Raw genomic sequence first — 23,782 nt, 5'->3', positions numbered from 1 at the left:
ATGCCAAAATTGGCTGCAGGGCTGCCATTTTGCTGATAAACTAAACCCAGATTGTCGCTTTTAAAGAACGTCTGATTTACTCATGTTTGACAGTCTACTTCTAGTCAAGTGAGTCCAGAATATTTTTTATTACAGCCAACACAAGGGTCTGTGAGGAAATGCAAGCAATTAGCGCCCACCGGTGGCCTTGGCATAAAGGACGCATTGGAATATCTTATGGACTAAACTTCAATTTCACCTTGGTAACGCAGTGTTCTGTGCGGTACTAGATAATGGAATGTTATGATAATGGAATGTTTGTCTCAGGGTCTGGAGATAGTGTTCCGTGTGGGACTGGCCATCCTACAATTGAACCAGGCAGAACTCATACAGCTGGACATGGAGGGAATGTTACAGGTATGACTGAGCAGCCATAACCATTACAATTACAACCCTGTCGGAGTTTTAATGCACACAATTATGCATTCAATTCAAACTTTTTTCATCCCAGAGGGGCAATTATTGCCGGCAGGCACAAGATATAGTCTGGTCCCAGATCTGTTTGTTCTGTTTGTGACAATGGCCGTAGGCATTGACAAGATGGCACAAACTGATCTGGGACCAGGCTATAGGATACAGATTGAAAGACAATAAACATACACTTGAAGTTTCTTTGTGTGAGCATGTCTGTCTCGTACTCACCCAATCGTTACGTCTCGCCTGCTCTGCTGTAGCACTTTCAGAAGGTCATTCCCCACCAGCTGGAAAGTGGACCAGACAAGGTCATCCTCGCTGCTTATAACGTCAAGTACAACGCCAAGAAGATGAAGAAGTAAGTACTACGCTTCTGCTCGCTCCTTGGACTCTAGGCCTGGTTACTGTAAAAGCACGTCTGTGGCTGCAGATGTAATCGATGTGTTCCTTGAGCTGTCATGGCAATGGTAGTTACAGTGTGATGGAGATGGGTGCTTGTCTCAAGTACACGTGTTGCAAGTGCGCTGTATTGATGCCGTATGACCCCTGTTTTCAGGTTAGAAAAGGAATACACTACAATCAAAACTAAGGAGATGGAGGAGCAGGTGGAGATTAAGGTGAGTGGTGAAGCAGTAGGCTATGTGTTTAGTTTGAAACATGTTTTAAACTTACCAGGGTATCAGTCAAGGCAGTGGTATTTTTCACTCTTATAGACATCAGTACGGGTCAATTTGATCACTATTAGCAGTTGATCACTATAACCGCGCTCCATACGCTGAGTTCACTGTACTTAAAACCCCAGGTATGTATGATCTTTTTCTTTGTGTTCTGTGTCCTTGTGTTGCAGAGGTTGCGCACAGAGAACAGACTGCTGAAACAGAGGCTAGACACACTGGAGAAAGTGAGTGACAAGAAGGAGGTGGAGGAGGGTGGTAAACCGGTTGAACCATGGCTCTCCTTGCCATCCTATGTCACGGCACCAGTCATAATAATAATAATAATAAGCCATATTATACCAGTGAACCTTTTTGCCAGGGCCATTCACACAACAAAACCATAACCCCCTACCATACATTAACCCATCAAGTGCTTGTTCATGCGTCATGTGTCTGTCGTTGTTCACTAAAGACTCGTGGGTCTTGTCGCTACTAACTGGCCTGTGCTGCTGTTGGGCTGTCTGTCCAATTTACAAGACAACACTAGAATTCTCACTCACTGACAGTGTATATCTTATTGGGTGAAAGGATCCTAGTTGGCTTTGGAATGCAAGTCTTACATTGAAATGCATGTCTCAGTCTTGAGATCCACGCTCAGGACCAGGTAAGATTAAGACCACTTTATTGGTCGATTGCACACAAGGTCCAACCGAAATTTGACTTCCGCTTTTAACTCAACCCCGCCGAATGACACATGCGTACACGTGCAGGTTTTTGGAGAGGCTGTCACACTGGACACCTGGGGAGCTGTTGTGGAGTGTTAAGTGCCTTGCTCGAGGGCACAATGGCAGGCAATGGCATCTAGGATTTGATACCAGCAACCCTCTGGTTGCCAGCTCACTTCACATCAGACCCTCTGACTATAGCTGGCTGTGGCGCTCTAAAAGGCTACATTCAGTGATGGCTGTTGACTCCTGTGATGATGCAGAGCAGCACTGCATGCACGGCTGCCATTGTTGTGCATGTTGTTGGGATCTTCCGGTATGTTTGTCTGAGCACAAAGATACAGGCACTGCCAGGCCTGGTCAGAGTACCAGGACACCGTGCATGAGGCCTGGGCAGAGGACTGCCTGAGTATCTGTCCCAAACGACCAGACTCTGTCTAGAGGCATAACCACTCACTCACTCATATCACAGTATCGCTTCAAATCCAGTCGAAGGCTGCAACTTCTCATACCCAAAATATTAACTGGAATTGCTCAAAAGCTTCTAAAGTGTAACCATGCGGCACTTAAGAACCTAAAAATGCATGGCTACATCCTAAAAATAAATGCTGCTTATAGCGAACTTCTTAGTCTCATTTTTCTCTTGGCCCTGTTTAGCCCTCGTCTTCTGCTTTGCCTGTGTGAAACTCATCACCATGTTGTCTGTCACCCTAACCACCTAATTCTCACTGTCACCACTTTACCCCCACAACCTTTTCACTACACCTCAAGACCATGTTCCTTTTCTACCTCCCATACTTGTAAAATAACCTGGACACTATGGGGCAATTGCTAACATCAATGCATGGCTGAGTGAACATTTGACTTATGTGGAAGTTAGGATTCACGTTGTAATTGGTTGCCAAAACGACGGAGGAAGGAAAATGAACATTGAGTTTCCCTTTATAAAAACCAAATCAAGTGTTTGTCTGTTTTTCTTCTGTTATAACTGTGTTCTTTGGTCTTTCGTTCTGTGCTTCTCTCTCTTGTGGATATTTCTGTTTTGTAGGAAAGTGCTTCCTTGGCAGATAGATTGATCCAGGTATAAACTTCATTTTCTCCTCCACTATCCCCCCCCTCATCCCTCTTACATTGCACTTTCCCATCTCAAATGTCTGTACCTCGATGTAGCTTTGCATGCTAATGATTTGACCTTTAAATGATAGCACAATAAATGTCCAAATTATTTTTTTTAAATACATTTATGTAAAATTAGGACATGGAAATCAGATCGCTTTGGTGAAATCTAGGATTCAAGAAGTGCATGTAATCAGAGCTATCATTCCGAGTCCACCAAAGAGACTCAATCTTAAACTTTTACAGAGAGAAAAAACAGCATGCGTTTTAAAACCACCAATCCTGCTTTATTTATATCATCTTTGATATGCCCACCCCTTCCGTTCATCCCACCCTCGTGGTGCTCCCTGCTCACACCAACGTCGGTTGGTTATGTCCAAAAGGGACAAGTGACACGCGCCCAGGAGGCAGAGGAGACCTACCTGGTCGTGCGGGAGCTGGCCACGGTCAGGCAGCAGAGCGAAGAGGCCACAGCTCAACTGGAGCTGGCACAGAGCACCATCAGGGAGCTCCAGCAGAGACCACTATTGGTAAGGAGTAACACAGTGCTCATGTTCCCGTATGACTCAGTTGATTTAGTCTGGCGATGACAATTCCAGGGATCACATTGACATACTACGAATGTATGCACTTACTGTACTGTAAGGCGCTTTGGATTAAAGCTCCTGCTAAGTGGCACATATTACAGTGCCACCTCTGGGAGGGATGATCATCAGCCCAGGCCTGGTCAACCCACCATCCATCAGGCTCGGATCAGTGGTCTGGTCTCCATGTCTGACTCAGGCACAGGATATTGAGATTGTTGAAATGTCTCCTGATCTGGTGCAACTATTTTGGCTTGTTGGTGTTCACTATTTTAATGGGAGGATTTTGTATAACGCCCTAGGTCAGATAGTCATGAGATTGAATAAGATGCAGCTTTTGTTTTAACACTGGATGCATGGGCACTGACTGTTTCTTCTGTCCACATTCATGTCTTGAGAACTAGCCATGTATACAGTGCCTTTGGAAAGTATTCAGACCCCTTGACTTTTTCCACATTTTGTGAGGTTACATCCTTATTCAGAATTGATGGAATGTTTTTTTTTCTTCTTCTCCCTCATCAATCTGCACACAATACCCAATAATGACGTAGCAAAAACAGGAGTTTCTCTCATTCTTCTCTGCAGATCCTCTCAAACTCTTTCAGATTGGATGGGGAGCGTTGCTGCACAGGTCTTTCCAGAGATGTTCTATCGGATTCGAGTCCGGGCTCTGGCTGGGCCACTCAAGGACATTCAGAGACTTGTCCCGAAGCTACTCCTGCGTTGTCTTGGCTGTGTGCTTAGTGTCGTTGTCCTGTTGGATGGTGAACCTTCACCCCAGTCCTGAGTCCTTGAGCGCTCTGGAGCAGGTTTTCATCAAGGATCTCTCTGTACTTTGTGCCGTTCATCTTTCCCTCGATCCTGACTAGTCTCCCAGTCCCTACCACTGAAAAATATCCCCACAGCATGATGCTGCCCCCACCATGCTTCACCTTAGGGATGGTGCCAGGTGTCCACCAGATGTGATTCTTGGCATTCAGGTCAGAGTTCAATCTTGGTCTCATCAGACCAGAGAATATTGTTTCTCATGGTCTGAGTGTCCTTTAGGGACCTTTTGGTAAACTCTAAGCAGGCTGTCGTGCCATTTACTGAGGAGTTGCATCCGTCTGGCCACACTACCATAAAGGCCTGGTTGGTGGAGTGCTGCAGAGATGGTTGTCCTTCTGGAAGGCCATCTCCACAGAGGAACTCTAGAGCTCTGTCAGAGTTACTATCAGGTTCTTGGTCACTTCCCTGACCAAGGCCCTTCTCCCCCGATTGCTCAGTTTGGCCGGGCGGCCAGCTCTAGGAAGAGTCTTGGTGGTTCCAAACTTCTTCCATTTAAGAATGATGGAGGCCACTGTGTCCTTGGGGACCTTCAATGCTGCATAAATGTTTTGGTACCCTTCTCCAGATCTGTGCCTCGACACAATCCTGTCTCGGAGCTCTACGGACAATTCCTTCAACCTCATGACTTGTTTTTTCTCTGACACTGTCAACTGTGGGACCTTATATAGACAGGTGTGTACCTTTGCAAATCATGTCCAATCAATTGAATTTGTGATTATTGTGATGTTGCTATTGTAAATGTTTGTAGGCCTATGTAGCCAAATAATCTTTCAAGTGTTCTACTCCGCTAGCCAGCACCTCACCTAAATTGGTGTGCGTTTCTTTCGCCTCTAGATCAATTAATTTAATTTACCACAGGTGGATTCCAAGTTGTACATCTCAGACGCACCTGAGCTCAATTTCGAATCTCTTAGAAGGGTCTGAATATTTATGTAAATGTGTTTGTTTTTTATTTGTAATACATTTGCAAAAATAGAATAGTAGATTGCTGGGGATAATTTCTTTTTTTTAATCCATTTTAGAAAAGGGCTGTAACAAAATGTGGAATAAGTCCAGGCATCTGAATACTTTCCGAAGGCACTGTATGTATATCCTGTGTTGACAATGTTTACTTTTCACACTTAATCAAAATATGTACGCTGCTTAGCAACAAATTCACAGTCTGTAAAGTTGACAGTAGAGATGGATTCTCCCCACCTCTTCACTGCAGACCACAAACTCTGTCTCTTTTCTTACTCTATACAGAATGATCCTGTTTCAATGCATTACTTCAAATTGGGGCATGCTGTTTGCGCAGTGCAATCACCTTTTGCAGTCATTATCATACTCCTGGAAAGGATTCATGAATTTATAAGGAGGTGCTGTGGGTGTATGCAATGTGGAGTCAGAGCTGTGTGTGTGGTACCCCAGTGGGACCCTCTCTTGGTGCTAAACAGACCCTTTAATATTGATGAGCTGATTTAGTGAAACGTGTTGTGATGTCTGCACTGCGGTGTTTTACATAATGTGTTCTCTTGCTCTGACAATGAGCTGCTATACCCATTAAACATTTAGAATGATTTGGGAGAGTGAGCCTAATTTGCTACCCTCTGTGGAAATCAAGGATGAAATGGAGGCGCTATACTGCTTGGTGTATTTGAGGGGTTGTTAGTGGTATGCAATTTAATAAGTTAGATAGCTACTTCTAAGTTCCAGCATAATAACTATGCATTTCTCATGTTGATTGCTCAAATGTTTTTTTTTTTTTTTTTACAATACTATGTTCATGTATATAAATATATTAAATGAAAATATATAACATTTATATTGTAATTGAATTTTAAGTAGGTAATTTGAATATCCAGTGTTATTTCGAGATTCTAACGCATTCCTACTCAGACTAACCTAAAGGACACTATTGGCCAGTTTCCAGGAGACCGATAAAGCCTAGTCCTGGACTATAATGCACCATAAATGGAGATTGTCCATTGACTAATTTTAGGTCTGGGGAAACAATTTCAAAAGGTGTATCAAATAATATTTCTTCCTCACTCTCTCCTGTTCCTCCCTCTCCTTTCTGTAGAAGGGCATCCCCTGCTACACAGAGGAGTCTATCCTGCAGCTGGAGAGAGAATTGGTTCAGGCCAGGCTAAAGGAGGCAGAGTCCCAGTGTGCCCTCAAAGAGATGCAAGACAAGATCCTGGACATAGAGAAGGTGTGTTACCTGGCTCAGACTGTCTCATGAATTCACTCACTGTCACAGTGCTGCCTAGTTTAACTCCTCTGTCAGGCATTCCACCTGGAATAGGTAAACATTGTGGGATATTGCGGATAGAAATGTCATGACTAGAGCTGATGTGATTCCGTGAGGCATGTTTGTTCTACATTAGGGATGCAAATTTCATAAAATGATGCTGCCGACTAACTGACCCCCATTAACCAGTTAACAGATGACATTTGTTTTGTAAAATGATGTGACAAACAGAAAATAATATGCATGCCTACAAGGAACTAGGGCTGGGACGATACCAGTACTGCAATACTCGTTAGTATCGTGGCAAAGAAATAAAATGCAAAGCGGATTTAACTTTGTTTCCAACATCAGGGCGGTTTTCCTCAAACGTTGTCTTCATCCAGAGTCACATTTATTCACAAACATCCACACCCCTATCCCCAGCATGACCTCAAACTGCACCATTTTGTTTCTGTCCGTTGCCCATGCACTTTCAACATTTAGATAATAAAGCATTTGGCCTTTCCATTGTGTTAACGATGGAGGATAGGTAGATTTATTTTCTTCTTCCAGTTAAGTATATGTTTTTCAAGATTGACGAGAAAAGTATTGTCCAACCCATCGAGTGTCTGACTGCACCCTCAGTGAGAATTGTGTCTCTTGTATAATACCTTCTATACATTAGTTTATACTGGATTAAGCGTACATTTTTCATTATCTGTAAATATCATAAGTAATGTTCAGATGTGAAAGTAAGGCGGTGTGGTCTGGTACGCCGTTCCGTCCAAAAGAAGCAGTGTGGGTACGCCGTTCCGTCCAAAAGAAGCAGTGTGGGTACGCCGTTCCGTCCAAAAGAAGCAGTGTGGGTACGCCGTTCCGTCCAAAAGAAGCAGTGTGGGTACGCCGTTCCGTCCAAAAGAAGCAGTGTGGGTACGCCGTTCCGTCCAAAAGAAGCAGTGTGGGTACGCCGTTCCGTCCAAAAGAAGCAGTGTGGGTACGCAGTTCCATTAAAACACGAGCCTATCACAATAATGAAAACAAAATGTCTAAAACTGTTGGCTATTACACCATTATTTATCGCTCCCATATGAGGCATGAAAAATGAGCGAATGGACTTGAAAACATGCGGTATGTGTATAGCCTACGCTCTAAAATGCGATGTGGTCCAACAAGAACATTGACATTTTGCCAAGGCAGAGATAAGTGGCCGACAGGAGACGCGCAACGACAGCTGTGAAGGCATTCATTCTGGTCTAATGAAAATCGGCAAAAATGTCATGACACTTTTTGGTGTTTTTTTTGTCACAGATGTCTCTTTCCATTCACCACTGTTTGGAGGCAGGAAATAAGTTGCAAGTGGATGAACGTGCGTGGGTAGCCTAGTAAAGGAGCCTGTTTGAAGTGATTGACAATTAGATTAAAACATCATGACTGGTTGTGTTTATGCCACAATAAAAGGTAATACATTTTAAAAGTTAAATGACAAATCTTTATGACCCACAGAGATGCTATTGAGTTAATAGGGATTCTAAATATAATTCTATGATTAGGCCCCATGGCCGGCCTGCCCATTAGGCAGGATTAGAAAGTTGCCTAGAGTGGCAGTTCGACGAGGGCGCAATTTTATGAGTTAAAGATGCACCTCCAACAACAACAACACATAACACCTTACATTATTCTGCCCCAAAACAATAAATTCTCCCACCCAGTGCCATGAGGGCTATTTAAGTGAGCGCTGATGCTGCCCCATGATAAGTAGTGCCCACTTGGCCAAAGGCAGGGGCTCAAAATATTTAGCTTGTCCATGCCCAGCGTTCCTTGCCAGGGTGATGTTGGGAGAGACTAACGCTCCCTAAAATGTATTTAATATTGACTAAATTATGCAGCCTACGTGTGTTGTTTTTTTTGTAGCTCATAGACTGGAGACCAAATGGATTACAATGTCACAAGACACTTTTTCAATCATTAACTTATTAATGAGGAGAGCGTGCAGGAGAATGTAAACTAAAAAGGCAAGTGGGCAGCATAATGAAACAGGGGTGGACAGCAAATGGTTCCCAATTCATTTCAACAACATTCCTTCATATTAATTCGACTTCACTAACAACAAGGGCTTTGTTGGAGCCTATTTCTTCCTATTCAATAAAATAAGAGTTAGGCCTACCTGTTTGACAGAAACAATCATGCTATCCATAGATTTGTCATTAATCCAAATCCTCCAATACTGGCACCATGCACTCCTTAAATACACTACATGACCAAAAGTATGTGGACACCTGGGCATTAATATGAAGTTGGTTCCCCCTTTGCTGTCACTGATGTTGGGCGATTAGGCCTGGCTCGCTGTCCGCGTTCCGATTCATATCAAAGGTGTTCGGTGGGGTTGAGGTTAGGGCTCTGTGCAGGCCAGTCAAGTTCTTCCATACCGATCTCGACAAACTGTTTCTCTATGGACCTTGCTTTGTGCACGGGGGGCATTGTCATGCTGAAACAGGAAAGGGCCTTCCCCAAATTGTTGCCACAAAGTTGGAAGCACAGATTTCCCTTCAATGGAACTAAGGATCCTAGCCCGAACCATTAAAAACAGCCACCGACCATTGTTTCTCCTACACCAAACTTTGCAGTTGGCACTATGCATTGGGGCAGGTAGTGTTCTCCTGGCATCCACAAAACCCAGATTCGTCCATCGGATTCCCAGATGGTGAACTGCAATTCATCACTCCAGAGAACGCGTTTCACTGCTCCAGAGTCCAGTGGCGGCGAGCTTTACACAGCTCCAGCCAACGCTTGGCATTGCACATGGTGATCTTAGGCTTGTGTGTGTCATAGGCCTGTCCAACCCAGCTCCTCTTTAAATATTAAATTTCTCCTTTTTTGAAATGTAACTCTTGCAGGAAAGCTTTAAAGTGTTCAAGAACCATATGTTTTTTTTTCCCATCATAGAGCCTGTGCACAGTCCATGTAATAAGTTGGATTCATTTGGCTTTGACTTGTATATAATCAAAGTTAACCTTGTCTGTTCAGTCTATTTTCGAAGAATCAAATAAAACATTTTAACAGGCGCTATGCCTTTTTACGGCTTTTAAGCTTCAACTATTCTTCTTATGTACCAACAGTCTGTAGATTGTTATTGCACATACATTGGAGAAAAATTGCAACTTAAGTATTGTGGTCAGTTTGCATTACCTAGTAAATTAAAATATAGTGGCTGGTGGGGGTCTACACACCTCAGAGAAATATGTTTGATGCCCTCCCAGTCACCTCCTCCCAATCCCTTGGATAGAGCCACCAATAACCACCATTGTGTTTTAGCTATAATGACAACAAGGAATAATGACTCGACATCCTCTCTTAATCTGTCCCGAACTCTTACAGGTTTACAAGTCACAAAAATAAATCAAATTACATTGTAGTATAGTTAAATCATAGCTAAAAAGGTATCCCATTTCCTCGTCTTCCGGTAAGGGCAATATTCAAATAGTTCTACTCGTTCTGTGTTCTTGCTGGTCCAATTAATCTTCTAAAGTTTGCAACTTTTCCAAAATGCTAATTCCGTTATCTTCGTTCATGCGCACGCCTTGTTTGTGCGTGTCTGACACAATAGCCTTTACTTTCTTTTTGAGCAAATCCACTTTTGTAATGAGATTGTTGCAGTGTATTTTGTTTTGGTGTGCATTGAGAGTTTCCCTGGATCACCTTTAACTGTTTATTACTGTCGTTTGCGTCTCCAAGTTGATCGTCGTCTTTTCCTCTGGGGGAAGCCATGGCTTGTTGGATTCATATCGCCGCGCCGCTTTACCATCTGATTGGTTCGCTGTTGTACAAAACCGACCACTCACACTCCCAGTTGCTTGGGAATAAGTTGATTTAGAGGCTTAATATTCACTCCCTATGCGTCCTATCGGTACACGCATGAGCCTCTCCTGCCAGCGTGATTTAAATTTAAAGTGGAGACTGCATTCACAGTGTCGACATAATTAGAAATGACTTTGATATTTTATTTGATCGCGGAATCTAACGTTTCTGCTTCGTGTTTTTATTTTTACCATGGGAAGAAATATTGCGATACTGGTATCGCCACAGCCCTACAAGGAACATAATCAAGGAACATTATTTTGGGGGGACTTTCATTCAAACATGCAACAATAGCCACGAAGCAATATTATGTAACATGCAACTACTGTAATGAAGCAGCCAATGTGAAGGGATTTTCAAACATTTGCCAAAATACAATTAGCGGAAAACACTGTTCTAAAACACTGTTCTAAAAAGCGCACCTGGTGCAAGTGATTTCATGTGACGGAGATAAAAGTCTGAATAGAATCTACATAGAAAAATATTATCTGTAAATTGCAAAATGTTGCGCCCTGCTGAACACATCCCTGGTATTTTACTGTCCCTATCCAGCATACTCCACACCCTGAATTTGGGTCTTCTCGGTGATTGTTTTGGTTGTGACTGTTTGTTTCTGTCTCTCTCCTCAGAGGAACACGTCTCTGCCAGATGACACCAACGTAGTGCGGTTGCAGGAGGAGCTGATAGCAGTGAAGCTGAGAGAGGCTGAGGCTGTGACTGGGCAGAAGGAGCTCAGACAACAGGTCAGAGACCTGGAGGAGCACTGGCAGGTAAGGAACAGCTAAATATAGTATAATATAGTATAATTTTGAGGGAAGCTTAGGCTGTGACTGGACTGAAGGAGCTCAGTTGGTAAGGAGGAACATCTATTATCCACACCATATAAGGTGAGGACTTAGCTATTTTAGTTGCGTGGAGTCCGAGCATCTTTGGTTGATTGCGTGCGTCTCCACCTGCTCTTACAGCGTCACCTGGCGCGTACGGCGGGCCGCTGGAAGGACAGCCCTAAGAAGAATGCTATGTCTGAGCTGCAGGACGAGCTAATGAGTGTCAGACTACGGGAGGCTGAGGCCCAGGCAGAGCTCAGAGAGTCACGACAGAGGATGATGGAGTTGGAGACACAGGTCAGAGGGCACACACACAGCTAAGCCTTTGTAGAAATATTAGTAGTCTACCTGTATCTTGACATGAATGTGTGTGCCCTGTTTACAATGTATATTCGTCTATCCCGCCTACACTAACACATTTGCACACATACACACACACTCTTACACTTACACAGTGCATTTGGAAAGTATTCCAACCCCTTGACTTTTTACATTATCTTAGATTACAGCCTTATTCTAAAATGGATAAATAATGTTTTTTCTTATCAATTTACACACACTACTCCATGATGACAGAGGTTTTTAGAAATGTTTGCAAATGTACCAAAACGTTTTTTTTTGGTACATTTACATAAGTATTCAAACCCTTTACTCAGTACTTTGTTGAAGCACCTTTGGAAAGTGATTACAGCCTCAAGTCTTCTTGGGTGTGACGAAACAAGCTTGGCACATCTGTATTTGGAGAGTTTCTTCCATTCTTCTCTGCAGATCCTCTCAAGCTCTGTCAGATTGGATGGGGAGCATCGCTGCACAGCTATTTTCAGGTCTCTCCAGGGATGTTCGAATGGGTTCAAATCCGGGCTCTGGCTGAGACACTCAAGGACTTTGAGAACTGTCCCGAAGCCACTCATGTGTTGTCTTGGCTGTGTGCTTAGGGTTGTTGTGTTGGAAGGTGAACCTTCGCCCTGAGTGCTCTGGAGCAGGTTTTCATTAAGGATCTCTCTGTACTTTGTTCCATTCATCTTTCCCTGCCGCTAAAAAATATCCCCACAGCATGATGCTGCCACCACCGTGCTTCACCGTAGGGATGGTGCCAGGTTTCCTCCAGACGTGAAGCTTTGCATTCATGCCAAAGAGCTCAATCTTGGTTTCCTCAGACCAGATAATCTTGTTTTTAATGGTCTGAGTCCTTTAGGTGCCTTTTGGCAAACTCTGTCATGTGCTTTTTACTGAGGAGTGGCTTCTGTCTGGCCACTCTACCATAAAGGCCTGATTGGTGGAGTTCTGCAGATATGGTTATCCTTCTGGAAGGTTCTCCCATCTCCACAGAGGACCTCTGTCAGAGTGACAATCGGGTTCTTGGTCACCTCCCTGAGTTGGTCAGTTTGTCCAGGTGGCCAACTCTAGGAAGAGTCTTGGTGGTCCCAAACGTCTTCCATTTAAGAATGATGGAGGCCACTGTGTTCTTGGGGACCTTCAATGCTGCAGAAATGTTTTGGTACCCTTCCCCAGATCTGTGCCTCAACACAATTCTGTCTCGGAGCTCTACGGACAATTCCTTCGACCTCATGGCTTGGTTTTTGCTCTGACATGCACTGTCAACTGTGGGAACTTCTATAGACCGGTATTTGCCTTTCCAAATCATGTCCAAACAATTGAATTTACCGCAGGTGGACTCCAATCAAGTTGTGGAAACATCAAGGATGATCAATGGTTACAGGATGCACCTGAGCTCAATTTCGAGTCTCATAGCAAAGTGTCTGAACACTTATGTAATTAAGGTATTTCTGTGTAGTTTCTGTTATACATTTGCAATTATGGGGTGTTGTGTGTAGCTTGATGAGGAACATGTTTTATTTAATCAATTTTAGAATGAGACTGTAACCTTACACAATGTGGAAAGTCTAGGGGTCCAAATACTTTCCGAATGTGCTGTACATACACTCACCCATGCTACTGCCATACTGTTATTATTATTGTTACATTTATTTATCCTGCTACCCGTCCATTTTTGTAAATGTGGAGTTGGCACTGACCCTGTATATAACTTCCTTTCTTATTTGTTTTATTAGTCATACTTGTTTTATATTGAATACTGCACTATTGGGCAGTGCTTGCAAGTTAAGCATTTCACTGTACATGTGACAAATAAAACTTGAATTTGAGGGTATTCAAATGTCCCCTTTTATTGCATTATCAAATCGCTAGGGGGCAGCAGAAGTACATATTTTTAACTGTCAAAATATCCGTAGCTCCAGATGTACTCGTGTAAGGCGGTAATGTATTCCATGTTGAAGAGGGCAGACATTTTAAGTCACTACTTTCTATTGTAGGCAAATAATGATTCAAGATATAGAAATGGTTTAAAATGGGTGGCTTCTTGTGATATAGCAGTGGGGTTGTGTAGTGCATAAACTGCCCCCTCCCAAAATGTACCTTCCATATCCCTCCCTCCCCGCCTGCAGAACCAGATCCATGGCAACCAACTGCGTCGGGCGGAGCAGGAGGGCCGGGGCTTTCAGGAGCGTGTGACTGTGCTGACCGCCCAGAACAAGAGCCTGTACGTTCAGCTGCAGGAGATCAAACGCAAACAGGCGGAGATTGAGTGCAAGGTAAGAAAGTTTGCTGTTGGGATGACTAGAACTGGCTGGTGAGGTGGCTTTTCCACTGATACCCTATTCACACTACTGAGCCGAACAGAGCTGAGCCAACTGAACTGAACTGTGCTGGCCTGGTTATGCTGCATAATGCATCCACCGTAGAATCTGAAACCATGCCAGAAAGGACAATGAGAATATTTCTCCATCACTGGTTTGTTAAGTTGTCAAAAATCATTATTTTATCTGATCTGTTGCCTCCTGTTAAGATCAGGTCTTCAGGTTCTGAACAGGGAAGCAGTTTGTTTTGCTTTTGACTTCTTAACATCTCTGTGCTGGTGAAGGTGTTAAGTGTGTGTGTGTGTGTTAAACGGCCCTCTGCAGCTCAGCAACACCCCATTTCTCTCTGGGATTTCCTCAGGAACCATACTAAACTGTAATACAAATGTTTCCCAGGAGCTTACAGTGTGGTAATGGCTGTTAACATGTCTTTGATAACACTGTAGAAATATTACTTCTGCAGTGGTAATAGGCTAACTGACATAAATGCAATAGGCTATCTTTTCTACAATGTTGGTGACACTCACTCTTTTTCACGTTCGGTGACACTCTGGCCTGACAGTGTTTTATTTATTTGTTTCAGAACAAGGAGGAGGTGATGGCGGTGAGGCTGAGAGAGGCTGACAACATTGCTGCTATGGCTGAGCTGCAGCAACAAATCTCTGAACTGGAGATACAGGTACAGTACTTTACCCTGGCCCCCCTCCGAGTCACATTAGCCTGGCTAGTCATTTCAGCCTAGTCATGGACTAAAGAGCACTTTGAATCTCTATTGAAAGTACTTCATAGCAAGTTTATTATAGTAAACAAAAACTAATCATGGGGGGAAAAAACAATATAGTAAACTGAAATAAAATTATTAACAAACCTGTTTGAAAAACTAAAACTAACTCAAATAAAATACAAACCATCATGAATTATGTTCATTCAACTTCTACGGTTTTCAAGCTTCTCAATCTGGCGGGTAAATGCGGCCAGGAGATGGCGATATTTCAAAAAGTCCTTGTTTGTGCATCACAGGCTATCACTAGCCGAAGGGGGGGGTGCTAAGTAGCTAATTTGATTCTTCTTACATGGACTACTGACGTTAAAAAGCATTGGGTTGGTGTAAACATGTGCGAGAATTCCATTCCACTATATTTTTTGCACCATTCTCGACACTATTCCTTTTAAAGGGGGGGTCGAACTTCCTGATTTGGCCTCGGTTTCATTTCTCCTCATTAGGAAATGCGACTGAGAACGAGATTTGGAGGCATGCTTTCATGTTGGTGTGTGTTTATGTTTGAACGTGGGAAGCGTTTTGTACTTTCACTCTGCCAGAACAGTACACAGTTAGTCACTCACCCTTCTCGATAACTTGAAACAGTCTAACCAGGTCTTGTGTCTGGAAGTAGACTAGCCAGCAAGCTAGCCAACTTCTTTCGTATATTAGCTTCAGTCGGCGGTGGTAAAGTTGGTTTGACTTTGGATAGCCTATCTGTGGGGCTAGTTAGGGACCGTCAATAAATTAAACAATGTAAATGGGACTTTTTTTTTAAATATATTTTTTTACTTGTTTATTTAACTAGGCAAGAACAAATTCTTATTTACAGTGACTGCCTACCAAGTGGCAAACGGCCTCCTGTGGGGACAGGGGCTGGGATAAAAAATAAATATGTAGGACAAGACACACATCACTACAAAAAGAGATCTAAGACAACACATGGTAGCAACACATGACAGCAATACCACATGGCAGCACCACACCATGGTTAGGAGCACAAACAACGTTGTTAGGCACAGACAACAGCAGGACCTTTTAACTGTGTCCTATAAGGAGCATTGGTGGCAAATCTGATGGTCGAATGGTAAAGAACATCTAGCCGCTCGAGAACACCCTTACCTGCAGATATATCAATTACGTCTCTGTAAGCTAGCATTCTGAATCAGTGTTGGTTTAGAAGCTGGGGTGAAAGAGGAGCTATTACGATAGAGGAAACCAAGTCTACATTTAACCTTAGCCTGCAGCTTGGATATGTGCTGATGCATCAAGAAATCCAGTCAATTGATTGACAAGTTTTTCCTAACACTTTTGATTAACAGGACGGGATAGAAATTGGCCTAATACAGTTAGGACCAGCTTGTGCTCCCCCTTTAAATAACGGACGCACCGTGGCTGTCTTCCCAGAGGTCGAGAAGGGCTCTGCGATGATGGGGTCTGTAACCTTAAAGGAGAAAGGATCTGACCCAGTTGTTTTTTTAGGGTCAAGTTTATTAAGGAGCTCCTTTAGCACCTCAGACTCAGTGACTGCCTGCAGGGAGAAGCTGTGTAGTGGAGCAGGAGGAAAAGAGGGAGGAGCATCAGGGCTAATTGCATTAGAAGGGCTGGGATAGGATGTGTTGGATGGGCAAGGAGGCGTGGCTGAGTCCAATTAGGAATCCTGACGTAATGAAGTGGTGATTTAAAGAGCTCAGTCATACGCTCCTTGTCAGTAACAACCACATCATCAACACTAAGGGACATGGGCAGCTGTTAGGTGGACGGTTTATTCTGCAGGTCTTTCACCATTTTTCAGAACTTCTTGGGGTTAGACCCACAGAGAGAACTGCTCCTAAAAGTAACTCACGTTGGACTTCCAGATAGTCTGAGTGCACTTATTTCTAATTTGCCTGAATGACAGCCTGAGTATTTGTGTTCTTGAGGTGGAGTAACTCTACCAGATCACGGTCGAACCAGGGGCTAAACAATTTTTTTTATGGGGGTGCGCTTGTTAACCTTTCTGATCTCCCCATCCCGGATCCGGGTTCGTGAATACAGACTCAAGCTCATTACCATAACGCAACGTTAACTATTCATGAAAATCGCAAATGAAATGAAATAAATATGCTAGCTCTCAAGCTTAGCCTTTTGTTAACAACACTGTCATCTCAGATTTTCAAAATATGCTTCTCAACCATTGCAAAACAAGCATTTGTGTAACAGTATTGATGGCTAACGTAGCATTTAGCATTAGCATTCAGCTGGCAACATTTACACAAAAAAACAGAAAAGCATTCAAAAAAATCATTTACCTTTGAAGAACTTCAGATGTTTTCAATGAGGAGACTCTCAGATAGCAAATGTTCAGTTTTTCCTGAAGGATTATTTGTTTAGGACAAATCGCTCCGTTTTCTGCGTCACGTTTAGCTATGAAAAAACCCCTGTATCCAGGATTGTGTAAATCTATCAGCAAGCTCATTAGCATAACACAACGTTAACTATTTATGAAAATCGCAAATGAAATGAAATAAATATGCCATCTCTCAAGCTTAGCCTTTTGTAAACAACACTGTCATCTCAGATTTTCAAAATATGCTTCTCAACCATAGGAAAACAATAATTTGTGTAAAAGTAGCTAGCTAGAGTTAGCATTTCGCGTTAGCATTTAGCGTTAGCATTAGCGTTAGCATCCAGCACGCAACATTAACAAAAACATCAAAGCCTTCAAATAAAATAATTTACCTTTGAAGAACTTCTGATGTTTTCAATGAGGATACTCTCAGTTAGATAGCAGATGCTCAGTTTTTCCAAAAAGATTCCTTGTGTATTAGAAATAGCTCCGTTTTATACATCACATTTGGCTACCAAAAAAAATCCATAAATTCAGTCCTCAAAACGCAAACTTTTTTCCAAATTAACTCCATAATATCGACTGAAAACATGGCAAACGTTGTTTAGAATCAATCATCAAGGTGTTTTTCACATATCTCTTCATTGATACATCGTTCTTGGACACATGCTTTCTCCCCTGAATCAAATTGTAAAGTAGAAGCAGCTGGCAATTGCGCACCGAATTCGACGCAGGACACCAGGCGGACACTTGGAAAATGTAGTCTCTTATGGTCAATCTTCCAATGATATGCCTACAAATACGTCACAATGCTGCTAAGACCTTGGGCGAACGACAGAAAGTGTAGGCTCATTCGTTGCGCAATCACAGCCATATAAGGAGAGAATGGAAAACAGAGCTTCAGAAATTCTGCTAATTCCTGGGTGATGCATCATCTTGGTTTCGCCTGTAGAATGAGTTCTGGGGCACTTACAGACAAAATCTTTGCAGATTCTGAAACTTCAGAGTGTTTTCTTTCCAAAACTGTCAAGAATATGCATAGTCGAGCATCTTTTCGTGACAAAATATCGCGCTTAAAACGGGAACGTTTTTTATCCAAAAATGAAATAGCGCCCCTAGAGCTCTAACAGGTTTTTAATTAACAATACCACTGAAAATATCAAAAAGGAAGGTCCAAGCATCTTTGACAGAGAGAATTAAGCTGAATAAGCATGTCCCAGTTTAGGTCACCTATTAGGACAAATTCAGACTTAGTGTAAGGGGCCAGGAGAGAGCTTAGGGCAGGTAGGTTACAGGCTGGTTGTGATCGTGGACGATAACACCAAGCAACAGTCAACAGAGATATTTGAAAGCTTAATGCTTAAAACCAGCTAATCAAATTGTTTGAGCACTGAAGGTGATCCTTGGTAAAGATGGCCACTCCACCACCTTTGGAAGAGCTGTCTTGTCGAAAAAGGTTATCACCAGAAAGGTTAACATCAGTGTTCAGAACACTCTTTCTCAGTAATGACCAACACATCTGGGTTGGACCTGTGAAACCACACTTTTAATTGATAAATTGTAGGTAATAAGCTTCTAGTGTTAATGTGCATAAAATCCAGGCTTTAACGAGAGCAGAAATCAGTGAAGCGGAAATCATCAGAGCACAAGTCATAATTGGGGCAAGCAACAGTAGACGTGACAGGGTGTACATGCACATTGCTGGATATTGTCAGCAGTAATACAATCAGGGCACGGCGGATGACAGGGAGAGCTTTGTAGTGTTGCTTTATGGCATTTGAATGTGTATCATCTGGCACAGCAGTTTCATCAGGTAACTGGGGGGGGGGGGGAGACAGGCCGACCGACAGACAGAGACACACACAGACAGAGAGACAAACAGACAGACAGACACAGAGACAGAGTACCAGATGGGGATACCAGAAAGGGAGCACATTGCCGGAAGGTATCAAAGCAGCAGGCAATGGGAGTAGGTGTCACACCCGCTTGGGAGAAGCTTTTGTCGGGAGGCTGAGTAGGAGGAGAGGCGTTCAACTTTTACCAGACAGGCACGTGGTTGGCAGATAAAACGTCTGAAATGAAAAAGCTGAACAAGGAAAAAATGGAAGGCGACAAAACCAAGAAGCTGGTAAAAACGCTAAATTCCAACAGCAATTCATGTAAAGAGCGAAAAAGTAAACGCAGCGTACCAGCAGCGTCCTTAGCCATGAGGATTGTGTGGAGTAATTTCTGTCTCGTTAAATGCTTTCAATATTTGTATATGAATTTAAACAATTTAAAAGTTTGTTTTTTAAGTTGTTGAAATGTGGTGGAGCTACTGACGTTTTTAATATATTGTCCTATATACATTGTGTTATTTACTGATGGCCCCTAACAAGCCCCATAGGGATATCGAATGTCAAACCAAATTGACCATGGGCATTACGATCGGGTTGCATGCAAATGCGGTCCAAATTGATTATTACTTATTACCAGCTGTGGGCAGAATTGAACCCAACCCATGCACATACCATTTTTTTCTCTAAATATCTCGCAAATCTCTGTTTTGGACAAGACTATGTCCAAAATTATCCTTTTTACACATTTCTCAATTTTACACTAGAATAAATGTTTCTGACTCATTGATACCACATAGGCCATTTTCAAAAGGAGAAGTTGCTTATTACTTTCAGTTTCTCTTTAAATCCAAGTCACATTGAGGTTGACCTTACCTTAACTTGTGAGAGCCATAGGGTTCTCATTTGAACAGTTGACCACAGCGGGCCCAACGTGTAGAACTGTCCTGATGCTCTGTCTAACCATTCATAATCACCGTGTGCAATATGGTTTTGAAACCCTCCGTAATTTCACTTTCAGAGCACCCCAAAATTATTTTACAAATACAAAATATATATAGATATTTTGTGCACTGTTTTAATACAAATTCCCACAAAGGTGTGTTGCATTGCATTTCCTGAGCTAATGTAAATTCGGGAGGGAACAACAACAAAAAACTGTCGGCTCAAAGCTGTTTTAAACAAAAATCCTCTGTGGAAATCTGTGGTTAAACAGTGTATCTAGTGTAAATTGTTTCTAGACTTGACCAAATCACCTCCGCTAATCAAAAGGGACGTGGAATGACTCCAATGTAGCATTGGAGTCATGAAGGGCTAAACTAACCTAAGACCTGACCCATCACCTTATGGGTGGCAGGTAGCCTAGCGGTTAAGAGCGTTTGGCCAGTAACCAGAAGGTCGCTGGTTCCAATCACCGAGCCGACTAATCTGTCAATGTGCCCTTGAGCAAAGCACTTAACCCTAATTGCTCCTGTAAGTTGCTCTGGATAAGAGCGTCTGGTAAATTATGACAATGTAAACGTAAATTACTGCCCCCCAGTTGCAAGAAGTGACATCCCAAAAACACACACAAAAAACTATACAACCCAAATTGCTCCTAGCATGCTTTCTGTCCCTAACACTAAAACGCTATTATTTTCATACAACTTAAATTAAATAAAAACTAGCAAATCAGGTCTCAAAACGAACTGAAACTAAGCTGAATTCAAATTAAAAAACTAAAACTAAATAGATATAAAAACGCAAAACTATAATAACCTTGCTTCAAAGTCCATGACGAGGCTTAACTTTTGTCCAGCCCATAGCGACTTCTCAACATAAGCCACAATTCAACACTCCGTACCCACTCCATCATCATCATCTGAGCATTTTGGCTTACTCTGAGTTCACCAGCACTCGACACACGCACCATACATAGGCCTACAGAAAGTTGTACAGATTAGAGCCCTTATCTATGAGCGTTTTCTTCATTGATGTGAGGAAGAAGGTGGGGTGATTTAAAGCGAAAGCTTTGAAAAAGGCCTGCTTACTGCAGAGGTGAGGAGTGCGCCAAGAAACCGTGATCATCTCCAGAAAGGCTAGACTACAAGAGTCACTTTCCTATCATCATTTCATATCATACCAACCATGCTCATGCCTGATTGAGTAGTCATTAAAACATGGCACCCTCAGGGGGTTGCCGATTTTTGTTTAGCTCCGACTATGTATTTGGAGATTGAAATCAACCTTTCTCTGAAATAATTGAATTGAATCAGATTTTCTGCCAGTAGAAAACAACCTATGCATTTCCTGTGCTAGTGATTTGTCAGGTTATGAAGCCTCGGTGTGGGAATCTTCCTACCGTGCTGCAGTTCTTTATCTAGTGTCCTGAGATTGCTGTTGGTGTCGCCTGTGTGTGAAACTACACCCTAAACAACACTATGTTAACTCTTAATTCACTTTGGATAAAAGTATTATTGCATACATTTGTTCGTAATGAGAAAAACTATATCCTTGAAAATAGAGCTGACTAGTTTCAGTGATAGTATCATCTTCTGTGATCTGAGAAGAAACAGGGGAGGTTGACAGTGATTGCTTCAGTATTTCCACCAGCTCAGTCTGAAGAAACATGATAATACAGAAGCTTTGATGTTTTAGCCCAGCAAGTACACTCGTTGGCGTTTCAGAAACATTGCTGACACCTGTGAACTAGGGTGTCAGACTCTCTGTCTGCTTTCTTCACAGCGTCGGCCCACACACATGCACCCTTTAATATACCGACAATTGACCTATACTACAGAGTTAACACATCCAAAAATGATGTACAAGAAATTGTCTTATGCGTTGTTAAAGGGCGACTGCACTTCCTGATTTGGCCCTGTTTTTCATCAATGCTCATTACGAAATGCTAGCGGCCATGACTGAAGGCAAACTAAAGTAGTCTTGGGTGTGTTTTTGCTATTCAATCACAACAAACAAGGTCAGGAGTGAGTACAGCGAGGTAAGCGAAGCTAGCTTTGCTATGAAGAGAACTGAGTTATGAAATTGAGGACAACCCTCCTGACTGACTTGCCATCTCAAGATGGTCAGCTAATTCAGTTATATATCTGTAGGCTATCTGACAGCAGCTAACAAGCATAGCTTGGTGATACCTGCAGCTGGCTATCCAATCTTGCTGGTGTTTCTATGGCAAGAAGCAAGATCCAGTGTCTGAAATGTTTCAACGTTCCATCACATCATGTAAATACATGTTACCGTGGAAACGGTCTTTCCTGGGGGACAAATTCCAGAACTACTAATATGAACACTGCACAAACATCGCCCAGCTTGAGTGTCAATAGATTTATCTCCAAAAAAATCGGTCTGTTACAAAGAGGGCTTGGCTATATATTTATTTTTTACAAGATATTCCAAAGGACTGTATCGCAATAAAAGAGTGTTTGTCCACTTCTTCTCATATTATTTTTTTTTAGTCTTGTCTCTTTTGCTCCTTTTGTGCTGTGTGCACCTTCCTGTTTACACACACATATCAAGCCCACCCACTGCCACTCAACAAAGATGAGAGATCACTTCTTCCTCTTATACAAACGGTTTCAACTCGCTATTTGCTGTTTGGTCCAACAATCGGTCATATTGACACTGAAACACAGTGAGACATTATCTTACTGTAATAGATGAGAAGTTAACCTTTCTAATGATACGCTTTTTATGTCTCAACTCTTCAAATTGTGCGCAGAGCAAACACTACTAAAATGGGAGTATCAATGAACATTTGATTCTGGAAAAATAATAGTTTGTCATGCGGCATTGCATGACGGCATTGTCCGGACCTCTGGCAGTCTCTATGGGGGTGCCACAGGGTTCAATTCTTGGACCGACTCTCTTCTCTGTATACATCAATGAGGTCGCTCTTGCTGCTGGTGAGTCTCTGATCCACCTCTACGCAGACGACACCATTCTGTATACTTCCGGCCCTTCTTTGGACACTGTGTTAACAACCCTCCAGGCAAGCTTCAATGCCATACAACTCTCCTTCCGTGGCCTCCAACTGCTCTTAAATACAAGTAAAACTAAATGCATGCTCTTCAACCGATCACTACCTGCACCTACCCGCCTGTCCAACATCACTACTCTGGACGGCTCTGACTTAGAATACGTGGACAACTACAAATACTTAGGTGTCTGGTTAGACTGTAAACTCTCCTTCCAGACCCATATCAAACATCTCCAATCCAAAGTTAAATCTAGAATTGGCTTCCTATTTCGCAACAAAGCATCCTTCACTCATGCTGCCAAACATACCCTTGTAAAACTGACCATCCTACCAATCCTCGACTTTGGCGATGTAATTTACAAAATAGCCTCCAATACCCTACTCAACAAACTGGATGCAGTCTATCACAGTGCAATCCGTTTTGTCACCAAAGCCCCATACACTACCCACCATTGCGACCTGTACGCTCTCGTTGGCTGGCCCTCGCTTCATACTCGTCGCCAAACCCACTGGCTCCATGTCATCTACAAGACCCTGCTAGGTAAAGTCCCCCCTTATCTCAGCTCGCTGGTCACCATAGCATCTCCCACCTGTAGCACACGCTCCAGCAGGTATATCTCTCTAGTCACCCCCAAAACCAATTCTTTCTTTGGCCGCCTCTCTTTCCAGTTCTCTGCTGCCAATGACTGGAACGAACTACAAAAATCTCTGAAACTGGAAACACTTATCTCCCTCACTAGCTTTAAGCACCAACTGTCAGAGCAGCTCACAGATTACTGCACCTGTACATAGCCCACATATAATTTAGCCCTATCAACTACCTCTTTCCCAACTGTATTTAATTTATTTATTTATTTTGCTCCTTTGCACCCCATTATTTTTATTTCTACTTTGCACATTCTTCCATTGCAAAACTACCATTCCAGTGTTTTACTTGCTATATTGTATTTACCTTGCCACCAAGGCCTTTTT

The 23,782-nt window shown here is 42.6% G+C and overlaps 1 protein-coding gene across 6 annotated transcripts in view; it reads left to right on the top strand.

Annotated features, from left to right (window-relative positions):
- The window catches only part of LOC110521718 (ecotropic viral integration site 5 protein homolog), a 70,174-nt gene that overhangs the window by 25,430 nt on the left and 20,962 nt on the right, over positions 1–23,782 (top strand). For 3 of the 6 annotated variants that reach the window (XM_090231887.1, XM_021599521.3, XM_090231888.1), the window contains exons 7-17: positions 307–396; positions 714–811; positions 1,010–1,070; positions 1,301–1,354; positions 2,883–2,915; positions 3,334–3,480; positions 6,425–6,556; positions 11,059–11,199; positions 11,395–11,553; positions 13,722–13,868; positions 14,497–14,592. In XM_090231887.1, coding sequence (XP_090088013.1) covers positions 307–396; positions 714–811; positions 1,010–1,070; positions 1,301–1,354; positions 2,883–2,915; positions 3,334–3,480; positions 6,425–6,556; positions 11,059–11,199; positions 11,395–11,553; positions 13,722–13,868; positions 14,497–14,592 — 1,158 coding nt within the window. The remainder of the gene's footprint in view (positions 1–306; positions 397–713; positions 812–1,009; positions 1,071–1,300; positions 1,355–2,882; positions 2,916–3,333; positions 3,481–6,424; positions 6,557–11,058; positions 11,200–11,394; positions 11,554–13,721; positions 13,869–14,496; positions 14,593–23,782) is intronic. The other 3 variants (XM_021599520.3, XM_090231889.1, XM_021599516.3) reach the window with 2 other exon arrangements.

Source organism: Oncorhynchus mykiss, chromosome 4 (genome assembly GCF_057628025.1).
Source record: "Oncorhynchus mykiss isolate SJ-2025 chromosome 4, ASM5762802v1, whole genome shotgun sequence".
Classification (NCBI taxonomy): Eukaryota; Metazoa; Chordata; class Actinopteri; order Salmoniformes; family Salmonidae; genus Oncorhynchus; species Oncorhynchus mykiss.
This window is presented reverse-complemented; position numbering and strand designations above follow the sequence as displayed.